Source organism: Leuresthes tenuis, unplaced genomic scaffold (assembly GCF_036924035.1).
Source record: "Leuresthes tenuis unplaced genomic scaffold, fLeuTen1.0.hap1 SCAF_2, whole genome shotgun sequence".
Taxonomy (NCBI): Eukaryota; Metazoa; Chordata; class Actinopteri; order Atheriniformes; family Atherinopsidae; genus Leuresthes; species Leuresthes tenuis.
In genome coordinates this window covers 15,910,664-15,927,751 of record NW_027325356.1, presented here as the reverse complement: position 1 = coordinate 15,927,751, position 17,088 = coordinate 15,910,664, and the positions used below count along the sequence as shown (strand labels likewise).

The following is a 17,088-nucleotide window of genomic DNA, read 5'->3' as shown; positions in this document are numbered from 1 at the left end:
ATCCCAAAAAATATGGTTGTCTATAATCTCTGTGATGTTTCTGTCCTGAAATACTAGTCATATGAGAGGACTAATGTTGTGTTGGTGAAATTTAAAATCACAAGATATGTTTCAATGAGCACTGTGTCTTCAGCAAATCTTTACTTGTGGTGCATGTTGTGTGTGCCTCCCAGGAAGCAGGTTCCCAGAATAACAAATCTGTTCTGGGAGATGAGCTGGACATTTATGGAAAGGCAATGGAAACAAATCTGGGGAGGATGCCTTAATAACCACGCGCGTGCAGTCTGTTGCACTGATGGATCTGAAGCATCCATCCATACTTCAGACCCTGTTGGAGCTGTGTTAAAGCAAAAGTAAGTAATGTGCAAGCAGACTAAAACTAATGGTTTGTAAAATACTAACCAGCTGTTTTTATGCAAATGTTTTGGAGCTCAAATGTGCTTAAGAGGGCTCTTGACAACAATATATATACATATATATATATATATATATATATATTGGTGAGTGTCGAAAATTTTTCTTCTTAATGGTTGGTGAATGAAGCCCAATGACAGCTGAAAACAAGCTGTAAAACAACAAGTGCTCTCCCATTAGTTCCGTGTCATCATTTAACATTCACCTCCCCTCCGTGTGCTGTTTTTGCAACTCTTTCTCTCACACACATATACACACACACTCATAAGTGCACATCTTACTCTCTTTCTCAAATACACAATCGCACACACAAAGACTTCCAAACACCACTGTGACACAGGATTTTAAAAAGATTGCATTATTGTGTGATCTGACGGTGAATTAATTTCAACTGAATATACATTGATATACCGTAGATTAATTTGCCCATTTACAACACTCCATGTTCTCCATGTGGTGAAGCAATAAAATAAAGTTCCACTCAACTGTACTTCTCAGATCTACCATGTAGTTCACTTTGGATAATTTGTGATGTAAGAAAAGTGCTCATTGTGTGGTATCTGCACCAGCAGCTATACAGTCACTGTAATACTTGGTTGTTGTAATATTTCAGTGCTGATAATAATCAGGGACGAGTGTTTTGGGAAAACAGTACTTACTCCCTCCTTTGCCTGTCTTTTCCATCCGATACTGGTATATGTGTAATGTAAACAGCATGTGAGAATTCCTGTGTTCTTCCTCTGTGGTGCTTGGACGCTGGATACTGTGGCGAGCTGCTATGGCTGCATCCAGGAACCAGGCTGCCTTTTCTGGAGTGGGAGCACGCAGTTCAGACTGGTTTTGGAGCTGGAAAACATGCAGGAAGAAAACATACAGTGTAAGTGTTGCACTTTGTAAGCATGATAAGAAGGCAGGAGCTAGTGGCCGGAGGACAGTCAGCCAGAGTGGAGGAATGGAGCCACTTCATCTTAGCTTGAGGGATTGATACTTTTGTACTGATACTGATAATTTTGTTTACTATGCGGATTCAGCATGCAGGTGACTGATTGAAAATTTTAATGAGGCATTTCACTTTACCTGCAGGTATGTGAGAAATAGGTAGAGGGAGACAGAAATTAGTAATAGAAAGAGTGTGTTTGTATGTGTGATGCTGTAGGATATCATTACTGATGAGATTATGTCAGATTAGCTAAGGATTACACAGATGTGTTTGTATCAGCATCTCTAATCCTATAAACATATAACAGTACACACAGTGAGACCAGCCCACCCACTGCTGCTCTGTTGTTTCTGGCACTTTTCTACATATATTATTCAGACTTCTGCTGTGCAGCTACCTGAAAATGAATGTCAGTTATGATGGTAATTGGATTTCAGTGTCAAATGAAACAAACCTTTTATGGACAGAAACAAGGTCATCAGTGTGCATTGTTTATCAATTGGTAAATACAGAGTCACTTAAAAACCAAAAGCTTGGATAAAGACTTTTTCAGTTCTGCTTCTCTTTGATTTCTACTTATTTGAATCAGCACTGACATAAGAATTTTCTTGTCAAATTAAAGATGAGCTAATATTTTTCATTAAAAAAGTAAAATGTTTCATCTTCAACGTTTGTTTTCTGTGTTCTATAGTGAATTGAATATTGGTTTATGTGCTCTGCAGATCAATATATTTTGTTGTGTTTGTCTGTTTGCTCATTTTCTTTGGTGTTGTGGGTGTATGCTATGCATTTTGACAAGAAAATGTGTAAACACGTGCAAGTCACAACATAACCTCCCTCTTAAATGTATATGCCTGTGCGTGTGCACGTGTGTGCGCCCCTGAGACAACATGAAATGAGCGCCTGAGGTTAAAAAGACAAAGTTGAGTAGTTGAGATAAAAAGGCCTGAGGCTGTTCACACACACACTCAAAGGATTTATTTTACAGCAGCCACAGTTCATAATGTAATGCCACTGTTAGATATAGTATATTTAAATGTGTGTGTTTGTTTGTGTGTGTGTACCTGCATGCCACAGATGGGGTCCTCACAAAGGTAGACTCCTGGTGACTGTCCATCTTGTAAGCTTCCTGTGGCCACTTCAGACAGCAAGTCCTTAAGGTTCTCCTCTTTTCCCCAAACCTAAACATGCACACAAGCTCACACATGTAAACCTGAAGTAACTATGTAATTGTATTTTCTGTCAAAGACTTTTCTAGATTGATCCTAGACTAAATCTGGCCCAACAAACTAATACAAAGATGATCTAGCCTTCAGTAAAAGCTTAATAAAAAAGTGTCGTCACACTCATAATGCAAAGTCAACAAACTGATGTCAGATACCAACAACTATTTGGAAAATAGACAGTGAGTAGATTCGTTGGTCACATGTAACAGTAATTGCACTTAGAGTTACTGAGATTCTGTCACTGACCTCGACAGCAGAGACGCGGACAGAGAAGCGTGCTCCTGTTTTCTCCTTTCTCTCATTGATTAGCTTAAACAACCAGGAGATGGCACAGGGGATTATACCCAGAGTTTGAAGAGAGTCATCACTGCCAATCATTGTGTACGATTTCCCTGGATCACACAGACAGAAAGACAAAACAGGGTAAGAGTGAGCAGAAAAAGATGGAGATCTTCTTAAAAGGAACATCATCAAAAACATACACTCAAGGGAGACAAAAGTATGAATAGGTGTGAGTGTGAAATGCTTGTGCTTGAGTGTTTGAGCCTCTAGAGCTGCCTCTTTATACAAAAGGATGATTACCCCCCCTCCCACACCTGCTCTGGCTGTCAGAAGCTGGAGATCAAACACACACCTAAATACAGCCGTATGTCACAGTGAACAATCACACGCTGAAAACAGAGGACATCAAAAGCCTGACTTCTGAGATGCAGACTGGAGAAATGTATCTGATTTGTTCTGAAAGAGAACGAAGGGGAGGTTGTCAGCTACACTGTAATTTTACATTGTTCTCCCTCAATGTTTCCCGAAACACCTACTGTCAAAACAATGAGGCGGTTTATGATTTGTTATCAAAATGTTATAAATAATAAAGGAAACAGAAGAACAAGCTTAGTGTAAAGTAGTTCATTTACTGTGAGGAGAGCTCACATAAGTTTAGAGATGTTCATTTGGTGTGAAATTGAAACTTATTAAGTTTCACAGTTTCACATTGTAAATGCAAACAGAGTTGCTAAAAAAGAAATACTAAAGTTAATGTTACAATCAGTTATATTTAAAAAAAGCTTTATTAAAGCAACACTTTAAATTTACTTTGATTTCTTTTCATTTAGCAACTCAGATGAGTTGCACCACTGCAATAACCACACGACACTTAAGTAACCCCCATTTTACTTTCTTTTTTGTTTTGTTTTTCATTTTATAGTCTTTTTTTTGTCCCCTCTCAGGCCTGAGAGTATGTGACAGTCTGTACGTAACTATATAAGTGTGAGAATATATGTGGCTCCACAATTTTTCCTTCTGCTCTGACTGCTGCAAGCTGTCAAGTCATGGTTCTCTGGCTGCGCACTCCACTGACTAACACTGCAACACAGTAACAACCGACTTCAGGCAATGAAGCCATGAATGTGTGTGAGTGTGTCTGTGTCTCCGTTGTTGATATATTCCTGGTAATTGGTCACATCAAGCCGAGATACCGATGCTGTCAGAGAGTGATCATGGTGTGAAAGAACAAAGCAGAACTGTGTCATGAGTTCCAAGACAAGAACACAAAAGATTACAAAGACACGTCTGCTCATCATTACAAAATGTTGTCCCAAAATCCATCAGACATGACATAAAGCACGATGATTCAATTACATTCCTCAAGTTCATTAATTTCTATCAGGATCATTTGGACTTTCATTTCATTTAACTAATTCCATTAAAACCGTTTTGTGTGTTGTGAAAATGTGCATTAGTGTCTACATCTGACCCTCATTTGTGTCTACAGCCAAGGGCAACAGAGCTGAATAGAAATATTCTTTGCCTTACTTTCCTTATTTTAATTAGTAATAAGGTGAAGCCATCATAATGAAGCCCTTTAAGATTCGGGGCCTTAGGTATGCTGGATCGCAGTGAGTGATCTCATCTGCTGCTTCAGGAGCCATTTAAACTGAAAAAAAACCCAGTCATTGCTATAATGTGACAGCTAAACTGCATAAGAAATCTACCAAAGATGCTTTGCTCTTTCAAGCAAATGAAAAGAGCCTGCAGTATCATTAATACAATCAAACACAGGCAGTAAGAAGGGACTTTTGTTCCAGCTGTAGTCACGATGTACAATACGAGTCATTATCACCCTGAATTATGACACAGTCAATATTTTTATGTATTAACATTTGACAGCTGTTTGAAAACATGTCCACATGGTAAAATGAGAAAAACAAGTCCAGACAAGCTGTCTGTTGTGTACTGTGTTGAGTTTGTGTTTTAGGAGTGTGTTGGCGATGATGTTTTTTTTGCACATGTGGAACCTAAAGGACCCATTAATTACTGTTCAGATCTTAGTTTTGCATTTGGCAGACATTCTTGTGTCTGTGCTCATGGTGTTTCTGTGCACTTGTGGTTTTCCTGTGCAGATAATTATCAGCTTTTTGGGTGCTCTTATTACCAGTGATAGTACCAAGGCCCGGGACCAGTGACAGACAGTGTGCTAAGGTTTGTGCAGTCGCCACACTTAACGCAGCTGTGTCACGGGGTACACACTGACCCACAAAATATACCTTTTTCCTTTTACAAGAAGTGACTCTAAGACAGTGACTTTCTTTTTGGGAGGGCCATTGAAAAACCTGTTGTTTTTTTAACGGGATCCCGTTGTTTCTAAATTGTGATGTCCATTGAGCCAGGACATTATATGCAGGGACACAACAGGGAGTTAGCCAGCTCAAGCAAACCTAACCATATACCGAGCGTGCTCTCAGCTTCCCAACCCAGATAGCTTTAGTGTACATGTCTATAAGCATAAAAACATGTTCGCTGCTGACACACTCATTATATTAATATGAATGAATGGGGTACAGCCTTTGAACGCAGAATCCAGCCACGGCTCATAATCACCACATGACTTGGTCAAATATTTTCAATTTCAAAATTGAAGTCTTAGCTGACCCTTAATGAATCTGTTTAACCTCTTGGAGCCCGTACACTCAGTTTTGATACGTTTGATTCAAACAGTGTAGTAATCTATAAAACTTTAATGTAAAAATAATCTCATCCAAGAGTTGACTGAAGTGATTTCCCAGCTGCTTATGTAGAGATGTTACAGTCTGGAATGCATATGTGTCAAAGCTTGTGGTGAATTTAGCAGAGCTGAATAAAGTAGATAATAGGCATTAACATTTAAAGGTCTGAGACATTGATTGCCACATTAAAGGTCTTTTGAATCAAAAACTGGATGTAGTTCAATAAATCATGTGGACATTTAGACAGAAGTAAACATGATAATTCTTGACTACACACTCATTTGTGCCAGCATGCGAGGGTGAATCACCAGTAGGTGCTCTCAATTATTGGGATTTATAAACCATAGGCGTCTAAGGTACAAATGAGATTCTTCTTAAAATGACTGAGCATTTGTCACAGACATGTTGCCTCCTAAACTCACAGATTTTAACTCTCTGCTATCGTCCTCTGTTGCTCACTGAAACTCTAGCTGGACTCACAAAGATCACAAACCAAGAACGATAATACTGCTGCATGCACAGGGATAAACACAACAGGGGCTCACCCATAGTTGAAGAACGTGCCACTGTACGTTTGTTTTGTTGACTTTTTGTTCATGCCAGTACATGGCTGGGTTCAAATGTGTTGCACAGTGTGCAGTGAGGGGTCCTGACCCTCTTTTAGATAGGTTCTCTAAAAATCAGCTTCAGAAGGATTAAGAAATGAAAAAGGAAGAGAGAAACACAGACAGAGCAGACTAAGAGAGCTTTCAGCTTTAGAAGACGCTAATCCTCTTCTTTCTGTCTCTGATAGATGAAGACCAGTGGAGAGAGGGCCAAGTGAAGGACTGACGCTGATGCTCAGACACACAAATGAAGGGTGACACACACAATGTGTGTGTGTGTGTGTGTGTGTGTGAGAGAGAGAGAGAGACTGTTACCCAGCTTGGAGTGTCCAAAGCAGAAGACGCAGCCATCAGCTCCATTCACCACTGATTGAATAACCTCGGCAACTGTTCCTGCGCACACTTCGGCCTAGCAACAGGCAGACAGAGGAAGGAGAGGGTGGAGAAAATAAAAAACAATCAAGAAATATCTCAATGCTTACAGTTGATACACACAATCTTTATAAGAAAGAAGAATATTCAAATATTCATCCTTTTGGTTTATCATGAAGGGTGATTTGGTCAACATAATGGTCAATAAGAAAAATGTTGATTTTGTGTTGCTTTCCTCTCTAATTCTGCATTCACAAGACTGAATGTTGGCAGATAATAAAAGTCAGAAAAATGTCTTATAACACCAACTGAAGAACCTGCTTCCAGCATCTGGGAAAAAACAGAAGCTGCATCCAACTAACAGCTGAGGACAAGGGGCAAGAGGACATGCTGTGCAGAAGGAAGCAGTAGTTGTATAAAACACATATTATACATTGATAAATAAGGACAACCAGAAGATAGCATGGATGAAAACATATTATCAAAGCAATGTTTGTAGTTAGTCAGGACATCATTGTTTCACTTTTCAGTATCACTCACTTTTCAACATAATTCAAGCTTGGATAGGTGTGTTTTAATGTGTTTAGACATACGCAAAAATCTTTTTTTTTCAGTTAAACCAACACAATATATATTTTTTCCATCTATTTGTGCTTTTATTAAGCATTTAAGCTTAATGCATAGAAAGGTAACATAGTATACAGAATATGAATGGACATAGTTCATTGACTATGCTGAATACTAAATGTGTGATCTCTCTGATTGACAGAACTGACACCAATCCAACTTTTTTGACTTGGCTGATAAAAAATGTCAGTGGTACTTTTCATCAGCCGGGAAGCATGAATTCCTATTCAGTGTGTCAGCTGAGGTTTTGATTTAAAATCCCTTTAAAATCCTGTGTTTTCCAGTGTTTTTCTCTCACCTGTGATGCATCAGGAGGAAACGCAGCGTCAAAGGTGAATATCTTTGGTGGGACCTGGTTGACTCCTGCCCGTTTCTGAGAAGCAGCATTTGATGTCTGATTCACCGACGGGTCCATAATGGTGATTTGTTTCTTTCTGGGATCAACTTTCAAGAAGGAGCTTGATTCGGCTGCATCAGATTGAGACACCGGGCACACTCGCACCATCACTTTCACCTGAGGGTAAATCACAGAAAACAGATATATTTAGATGGTGATTATGGAAACCAATGGAATGGAGTGGACCGAAGGAAAATGCTAAATTATATATGATTTACCAAATAGTGCACTGGTTTGTTTTGGTATGAAGTGAAATTTCTTTAGATTTTGGAGCACAAGAAATACAATTAGCTAATAGTGAATGTTGCTTTTTAAAACTTCGGCAGTTTTTACAGCTCTTCACTTTGCTCTGTCATGCTTTTTTTTATTATTAAGTTTTGGGCACTGAATGCTAATCATTCTTTTTTGATCTCTTTATGATCTCTTAAAGGCACTCACAGTTTTTCTAAGGAGTACTGTGAGGTTGTGTTGCTAGAATCTATCTATTTTCACCTTTGCTGTGGCAAACAACCTCCAAAGACCCATCAGTTGTAGCTTTTCAGTTCTACATGAGTACGTACCTGCTCCTCTTCTCTCTCTCCCCTTATTTGCCCTGAATTCTTCTACCGCCCTCCTTCCTCCTCCTTTACCTATCAGTCTTTAGTTATCTCTCTCTCCTTCCATCCTTAATCCCTTCCTTTTCCCTCTATTCATCCCAGCTCACTGTCACACATCAAAAGCTTGTATTGCAAGAATCCAGTTTTAGCTTAGTCTCATCTTCTCGCTCTTCCTTTCCTCCCACTTCTGTCACAAAGTGTTAGCAGCTGCAATTTACCGCCTGACAGCGCTGTTGTTTTCTTTGATATCAGCAGGAGGAAAAAGCTGTGTCATCGAATCTGAGTCAGTTCCAGAACATTTTAACACCCAAACACCTGGTTTCTCTGTTAGCTGCAGATGTTTTGAAGTTTTAGGCAGTGTCTAGATGTTCATTGCTGCTCTCTTCCTCCTCCTCTTGCTCACGTAAGCAAACTAATCCTTGTTTCTCTTGTTCGTTTGATCTTTTGATGACTATATAACACCCTGATTCAGTCAGTCTGTCTTCTTCTTTTCATGTTTGTCGTTAAATATTTCTTCCTACTTCCTGCTACAGGATTATCCAGAAGATTTACAATACATTTCCTTTCTGACAACTGACAACTTATTGGCACAAAGTGTCATGACTTTACAATATAGTCTGAACCCACTCCAAATGTCTCAGGGCTATATCAGCCTGATTATTAAATGGTTTTGATAATTCTGAAATGTCACTGCACTATTGGCAGCCTATCACATTACACTGATATTTTGAAAAAAAATTCTATGCTAGTTTGGATACCGTGCTGCTGGAATACTTTCTGCTGGTAATTATGGCACTTTTCCACATCTATTATGATGCATAGCCTGCCAGTGGAAAACCTGTTTGCATGTGGGTGCAACCGACTTAGCTTTCTAAATGTTGAATGGTTTACTTTGAGTTTCTGCCTGACCACTGGGATTTCTGTCCATCTATGGAGAAAGTTTCCTGACTTTAACTGTGTGACATCATCAACTAAGTTGTCTGCCAAGCAAAAAAACAATATCCCAGTCACTTCATGGTGCTATCTGAATAGTTAAATGACACCTCTCTCTTGGCTACCCCTTAAGTCATTTTAATGTTATTCAATTTTTACGTTTGTTTTACTTTGTTATACATCTAGTTATTTTTCCTCAATAACTTGTACTGCAGCAATGACATCTCCCTTTGGAGGTTAATAAAGTATGATGGAATTAAGTAGAAATGTAGGCTGCACTGTGGTGTAGTGGTTAGCACTTCCAGAGTTTGTATGTTCTCCCTGTGTATGCACTGGACTCTCTCTGGGTACTCTGGCTTCCTCCCAGTGTCTACAAACATGTGTGTTAGGTTAATTGAGGATTCTAGATTGACGCCACGTGAGGAGTGAGTATGTATTGTTGTTTGTCACTGTGTTGGCCCTGTGATGGATTGGTGATCTATTCAGGTGTGTCCTGCTTCTAACAAGTTGGAAACTGGGATTGCTAGAGGCCTCCCTTGACCCTGAAAAGGATGAAGGGAAAAAAAAAAAGAACTGAACTGTGTTTGCACTGTGACATTGGCTGGATGATGAAGTTTGTGAGCAAATAATAGGTTAGCAAGTTATCTGGATCTGTTTGCTTTTATTCTCTCTTCATGAAGAAAGATTGCTTGCTGTCTGTCACATTTAATTTTTCTTCACATCTTTGCTCTTCTGAACAAATATTATAGTTGACATGAGATGTCTTTGTGTGTTATTCTCTTGACTAGAAGAAAAATCTCAGTCCGAACAGATACTGTTCAGTCTATTTTTGATCAAATTTGATCCAAATGCCCCCTGAAATAGTTATTAAAATATTTTTAGTCTCAATTGGATTTTAGCTGTTGAAACTATTAGTTTGGATAGAAACAAACAAGGTAATCTCACTTATGTTTTAAGGTGCTGTCTTGAAGCTGTTTAATAGTGCGCTATGACAGAAAATTGAAAACATTTTTACATCCATTTCTGCTTAAGTTAATACCATTTTATGTTTAATAAACTATGTTTTAGGGGACAGAGAAGGTAAGAGGATGTTTGTTCAGATGAATCATCATCCACAGTTAATTTTCAAATAAGCGCAGCCAAGGATTTTCACATTACACAGTAACACTAAAATATGTGAACCACATCTGTACTGGAATAGTTTTATCAGCATTAGAGGAAGACTTTTAGTGAGCGAAAGAATATATTTCTTCATTTAAGTCTCCATTACTTGTGATCAGGAATAGTGATAAAAAACGGATTAAAAACACAAATTTGACCAGATCAAAGTTATCAAAAGCTGAATTAAAAGATACACAACCAGAAGTTAATCATTTCTAAATTGGGACTTGTCTCACCCCTGGTAAATTCATTTGAGTTATTCTGTGTAGAAACATAAAAAACAAACCACCAACCACATAACCTAAGTAAAATCATATTTTTCCTAAATAACACAACTCCTGGGCCAAGAGTAAAGAGAACAAGGTCACATAAAACTGAACAAATGCACCATCACTAAATTGATGTGTTTTCTAAAAATAGAGGCTTGCTAGTAACTCATATACTGTCACAATAATTCAGTTCAGTTCAATGCAGTTTTATTTGCATAGCGCCAAATCACAGCAAATGTTATCTCAAGGCACTTGAAAGACACAATCCAATTCAAGCCAATTATAATCCAATTCCTTGTCATACAAGTACAATCAAATCAAATTCATTAGTATCCAAATGAATCCAATTCACACACTGCCAATTAAAAAAAGGTCATCAAACTAATAAAAAGCATTGCATCGAAACTGCAAAAAAAAGCACAAAGGCAAATAGCACTCAAAGTTCTTTTACTCTGTCATACAGACAGACAATAAATACAACACAGGCTTTCATGTGGTTGCATCATTAAATGACCACAGGCCATTAATGGGTTTGCTTGATGCAATATCTAAATACATGTGCAATCTCTCAGATGAGGTGGTTTTACATGTACTTAAAAATATGTCCATTCATCAGGTTGCAAGATGTGAGATGCCTTCTGAATAGTAAGTAAACGAATACCTCTCTGACATCAGAAAACTTAAAGGATCAATGTAAGGTCAAGAGTTAGATAAAAAAAAAGTACCACTAAGTACCCATACCCCTGCACAATCACACCTACTTTTGCTCTGACACACACTTCATTGCATTGCTAGTCCTTCTGCTGACCCCAATAAAGAAGGCTATCACATCAATAAGAGCCTGGGAGGAAGGATTTTACCGCTGCACACTTTACAAGCTGTAACTCAGGAACTCCTCCTTGTGAGAGCCCATTTTCTGCTGAAAATGTGCGGAAGGTGTGTGTACGAGCACGTCTGAATGTGGGGAAAAAGGGCCAATAGTGCTATTTAATGTCCATTTCAACAAGTTATTAACCAATAATTAAATCATATTCATGGATAACATGCAATTGAGTCTTTACCAAATTCATTTTCCAGAAACATGAGAACAGCATAATCTGGACTCAATAACTGGTTTCAGAACTTTAAGCCTGAGCTAAGATCAGAAATTTTCCCTTTTTGATCAAACCCTCACATAATAATCTCTGAGGATCCTTGGTCTACGGCCAATCAATAGATGTAGCACAGCCAATATGACATTTGCAGAGTACAAAGCTAATGGACTCCTTGTTCTGTTTAATGAAAAAGATGGACGGGAAAAGAGATGGGATGTTTGTTTCAGAGAAGAGAGATGAAGGGGGCTACTGAGACAGAAAATGGGTCACTAATAACTCTCTAAACAACTCTCACTTCACTCTCACACAGTGTCCATATCTCTCCTGACCACTTCATATCCTGTCTACCGTCTCCTCCATCTTCTATTCCTTCCTCCATCCTGCTCCCTCTGCTTTCCTTCAGTTTCATGACACATACAGAATAGACCTCCTTCTAACTTATTTTCTGTTTCAGAAAAATTGTATTGCTCAATATCGCTGCCCACCCACTCCATTCCCTCTGCTTTCTCTGCCTCATCCCTTAGAACAAATAAGACGAATCATGGGCTTTACTTATTATCCATTCTATACTCTCCATCTTATTCTCACACTTCATACTGCAGTCAACACTGATATCAGGTGGAGGAAAGAGGCTTAAAAAAGTCAGTTTCCTTCACTTCATCTTCACTTTTTTCTCTTTGTGAATACATTGTTTCTAGTTATTTTGACATCAGTGTTGTACTGTAATTAGTCTACGTGTATGTTTGTATGAATGACTCTTATTTAAAACATAGAAAAGTGTCAGACACATCTGTTTTAAGATTACACCTGAAACAACTTTGATGATCATTTTAAAGCCAAAGGACAAAGAGTCTTTCAGAGAATCTAACCACACCACTAATATTCACCATTAGATATACATCTTCCTGCTCCTCTGCCATAGACACCACACTCAGGCAAGTCTTAGGACCAATTTCAGTACAGGAATTATGGTAAACAGCAACAAGCAATCAAACCCAGAGCGGGGAGAAGATTCTTCAATAGTCCCTTACAGCAGCACTTCATTGCTATTGGCTGGAAAATCAATAAGAGATTAAATCTGAGCTCTAATTGGTTCCCAAAGACTCCAGAAACATGCATTTGTGCAAACATATGTACATTGAGATAAATACAAATACCAAACGGGAATAGTAAGTTCAGGCGTTGGATCAATTCTAATTTTAACTAATTTATTCTTTCCAGCTCATTCAGAGTACAATAAGACCCATGCTGGCTGTTCTCTATTGGATGCTAGGTAGTGATTTTAGATGTACTTGCAATTTAACAAGGAGGAGTTGTTACATAAAAGAGCTCTGGTCAAAATACAAAGGCATTGTAACTTTGCTTAACACATAATTCGGACAATCCAAGTCAAGAATAGGGCTACAGCCACGCTTTAAGGGTGAATTATTTTTGTTCTAATCTGCAGCTAAAGGTACCCACCCATATACGGAACATCATTCCCTTTAGTTTGAGTGATTTTGAAGGTTTCATCCAAAGTTTTTTTAAATCTCTGTAGCCAGTTGTAAAGATTTGATTATTCCATATGAGTCAGACAGTATCCAGCAATGAACTACTAGCTCAGGGCTGTTTTTAGTCTTGATTATGTCTTAATCATCATCAGAAGTGATCATGATTGAAATGAAGGTGGACCTGAAGAGTTATAAAAGAAACCTGGCTGGACTTGAGGCCTAATAATTGTATCCGCTATTATGGAATTTGTTTTAAAATTAACACTAGCACAAAGTTCAGCTGGAGGGAATCTTACGAGTGACACCATCATGATCACTCATTGGAAAAATTGTATTGATTTAGTATTTCAATAAAGCAGTTGACAGGTTTTTCGATGGAAGTCTGGAATCATGCAGTCCCTGCTGGCTGTCAGTGGTGGATGAGGAGAAAATTAAGCCAAAATAACTAAAAAACAGGATCACAGACTATGCGTTAGTGGTCACGTTGTTTTTTAGGCAATCTGGCCCAGACTCTACAGCTCATGCCAGACATATCTCCATGCACTACTGCAGCATCAAAAATAACATCAGTGATAAATTATAGACCATGAGTTTTCCCCTTAAACCTGTAAAGGTCAATAAATGTTAAGGGAATGAGTTACCTGGCTCGCTCTTATGCCCATAACCAAATTCAAGTCATTCCACTTTGATTTATATTGCCCCGAGAGATTTATACATACGCTAGAAAACACTGTATGTGTGTGTTAGTCACATGCTCCAGGCCTGCCAATACTGACATTAATATTTCAGCAATGAAGTGGAACAAAGTGGCTACTGCGCTGGATAGCAATACCAGACTCTCTTACTCATTTAGAAACAAGACACACACACACTGAGATGGCCATAAAGACACACAAATACCCATGTTAGATACACTTGCACATGCTCACTCATGACACAGACACGCACAGCTTGTGGCCTAAGAGGGATCGTAGCTGCTATTAAAAATTGATTAGCTGTCATAGTATCATTTTCCCCCAAGGTCAAGGCGCAATCTGCGAGTGTGCATGTGTGCAAAATGCAGTCTGCATAGATGAAAGAGAAAAACCCTCCCATAGAGCTTCATTGTTAGTCAGATACTGCACGGAGAAGAGCAGTAAAGGTGGAGATAAAAGAGAAGGAAGGAAAGATAAAATTTATCCATCTTCTACATATGGGAGATGAAGTGTGGGTAAGTTATAGAGGTGAGAAGAGGAAAGAGAGAGACAACAGAGTGATCTCTCTATTAGCTATTATAGCATAGCATGTCTTAAAATATTTTTCATTCCTTCTTCAGATGAGATCAACTGTATGTAGATCAAGTATTACATACTGTAGAACTGTAAATGAAGTGACAGCTTAAAGAAGGATACGTAAGCCTTGAGGCAAAACCGTGACATGCTCATGTATTTCTAACCTGGAAGAGTCTGTGAGGTGCAGGGGAGCTTTGGGGAGCTTTGGGTGCTGCTGGCATAGTTAGAAATGAAGGTACAAGTACAAGTAGTACAAAAAGAGCAATGTTCTTTTTAGTCATTTTGAATCACACTAAGTGTTGAGTAAAATTAGAAAGAATCATACTTCTATCATTTACGGCTGAATAGCATTCACTGACATCAGTTATTGATATCAGTGAAGTTCATCATAAGCACCAAAGCTGATTAAAACAATTTGAAACCAGTCATTTAAATACACTTTATATATAAAGCAATTAGTATAAATCTCTTTAGTGTGACTGATAGTATCTTCCTTAATTAGTCCACTGATAAGATTTTTTTTTCAATTATCTTCAATACATTTTTCATATCTTTAGCTTTATTTCACAGCTTTAAAAATGCAGCTTTCCTGTCTCTGCTGTAAATCTGTGTAACACAACAGATGGTTTCCTGAGTGTTAATGCATACACAGTTTAATTTTCTCAGCTGATACACATCTCCCCCTGCAGTCACTGATTTGAATGGAAGACTCCCAACTGGCTGATTTGATTAAAGTGAGATGGAGCTTACCAACAATATGTAAAGAATCACCATGGGTTGAAATAACACAGGGGTGTTCAACATACAAATGCCACTCAGGCAAGTCCACAAAGATATTCTTTGTTATTTTACATAGAAGGAAAAGGGCAGGGCCCTCGCTTTCTCTTTCCACACACACACACACACACACACACACACATACACACACAGTACATCTGACCTGTGCAGGTTGATTTCCCCTGGCTTTACATGTAATGTCTCAATCTGTTTTCTGTCATATTAACATCGGGGAGAACACCAACCCCCTTTCACAGACACAGACGGGTCCCATGTATTCTTCTGGATGTATCGTGCATGCACACTTCCACAGGGGACTTTGTTGCTTCCTTGACGGCTTTCATTGTACACTGTAATCCCATGAATTTGTGAGCATGCAAGTCCATGTGTGAATGTGAATGTGTGCAAATGCCATTTCAGCAGGGAGCAGACCCCCACTGCAGGTGACATTTTTACTAGAGAAATGTCACCGCAGCCATTTTCTCCCCATATGTTTGCATGATCAAGTGTGTATGAATATGTGTGTGTGTGTGTTATTGTATGAATGTGTGTTTAATTAGGTTTTGGCAAGCTTTAACTGATTTCATGTGTTCCAAATATTTATAAATTTGCCCTGTCTTTGTATTGCTTCCAGTGTTGAAATGTAACAGCAAAGCTCAGATAATGTTTAATCTGCTGTGGTACTTTCTTATTTGTCTTTCCTTTTTCAAATATGAACTTTGACAATGAAGTAATATTCTGTTATTTCTAATATGATATATATGACATAATCTTTATGTAACAATGTTATGAGATAACAGTAGATGAAGTATCTAAAGCACTTTTTGTAGAATATTCATTGAACATTTATAGTCGCAGTGCTGCAGACCCACATCACAGCTCAGTGGAACTGGGTCAGCTTCTCCACAGCACTGTTGTCTTTTACTTAGTTCTTAAGAAGTTTTCCTACCATCTTTCCTTAACCCCTTGGGTCTCCTTGTGGTCAAGGAAAAGAGCTTCAGAAAGGACAATAGAAGGTCTTTTTTTTTTTTACTATTTAACTGGACCCCAGAATCTGCTGATACATCTACATGACTGGGAAAAATGATAGCAGGTGTCCTTTAGTTGTAATTTAAAAGTACCGGCAACACACATTTGTACACTAGATCACAGAATATCAAAGTGTGATAAGGCAGTAGAAAGAGAGGAGAAAATAAAGTCAAGTACACTGTGCGAAGTGGACCTTTTTGCAAGTGGTTTCTGATATATGCTATATGCAGTTTATGGTTTCCATTTACGAGTTGACGATGTAACAAGTTGGATTCATTTGTCGTGTGTGTGAGTAATTATGTGAGCTAGAATCCGTATCCTTGACAACTGAGAGGGCATCTGTCATCTCCATATGGGCAGACTCATAGGAGAGACAATGTTAAAGATAATGACAAAATAATGAGTTACACTGAAAGAGGAATAAGAAAATATAACATAAATGATTAATACAACACTAAGAATTGCAAAGATTTGGACATAGATTATAGCAGAATTTCGTACATTTTGATCGAAACAGCTTAAATATAGATTTCTGTCTTTTGTCTACAAAGCTTTAATCATTTATTTAACATTTAGAAAATATTTAAATAAATTTGATAACAGCTTGACATAATTTGATCGCAGACAGTGATCAAGGCAGGGCAAAAGAAGCACAGATAAGTGAGATAGAACATCCTGACACCACTGAGAAAATACTCTGTGGAATGTAATGGTAAAATCATTCCTCATCCACCAATATTAAAATGATTTTACTTTATATCTATTTTGCAGTGTGTTATGGTTCTAACTAAACAGTTGTTGGTGTCATCCTGGGTTAATCTCATTATGAATCCTTTTACACCACAATATGAATGTAATTGATTTGAACAGAGAGATGGCTTTGGT

The 17,088-nt window shown here is 38.2% G+C and overlaps 1 protein-coding gene and 1 long non-coding RNA gene across 2 annotated transcripts in view; one reads left to right on the top strand and one right to left on the bottom strand.

Annotated features, from left to right (window-relative positions):
- kif26ba (kinesin family member 26Ba) overlaps positions 1-17,088 on the bottom strand; it is an 83,799-nt gene that overhangs the window by 21,644 nt on the left and 45,067 nt on the right. The window contains exons 6-10 of the mRNA XM_072380338.1: positions 7,485-7,700; positions 6,503-6,596; positions 2,827-2,972; positions 2,419-2,535; positions 1,074-1,260 (exon numbers count right to left, since the gene is read on the bottom strand). Coding sequence (XP_072236439.1) covers positions 1,074-1,260; positions 2,419-2,535; positions 2,827-2,972; positions 6,503-6,596; positions 7,485-7,700 — 760 coding nt within the window. The remainder of the gene's footprint in view (positions 1-1,073; positions 1,261-2,418; positions 2,536-2,826; positions 2,973-6,502; positions 6,597-7,484; positions 7,701-17,088) is intronic.
- On the top strand, positions 1,203-6,451 carry LOC140301739 (uncharacterized). Its single transcript, XR_011914928.1, has 3 exons — positions 1,203-1,291; positions 2,432-2,514; positions 6,376-6,451. It is a non-coding gene; the product is annotated as an uncharacterized lncRNA (long non-coding RNA).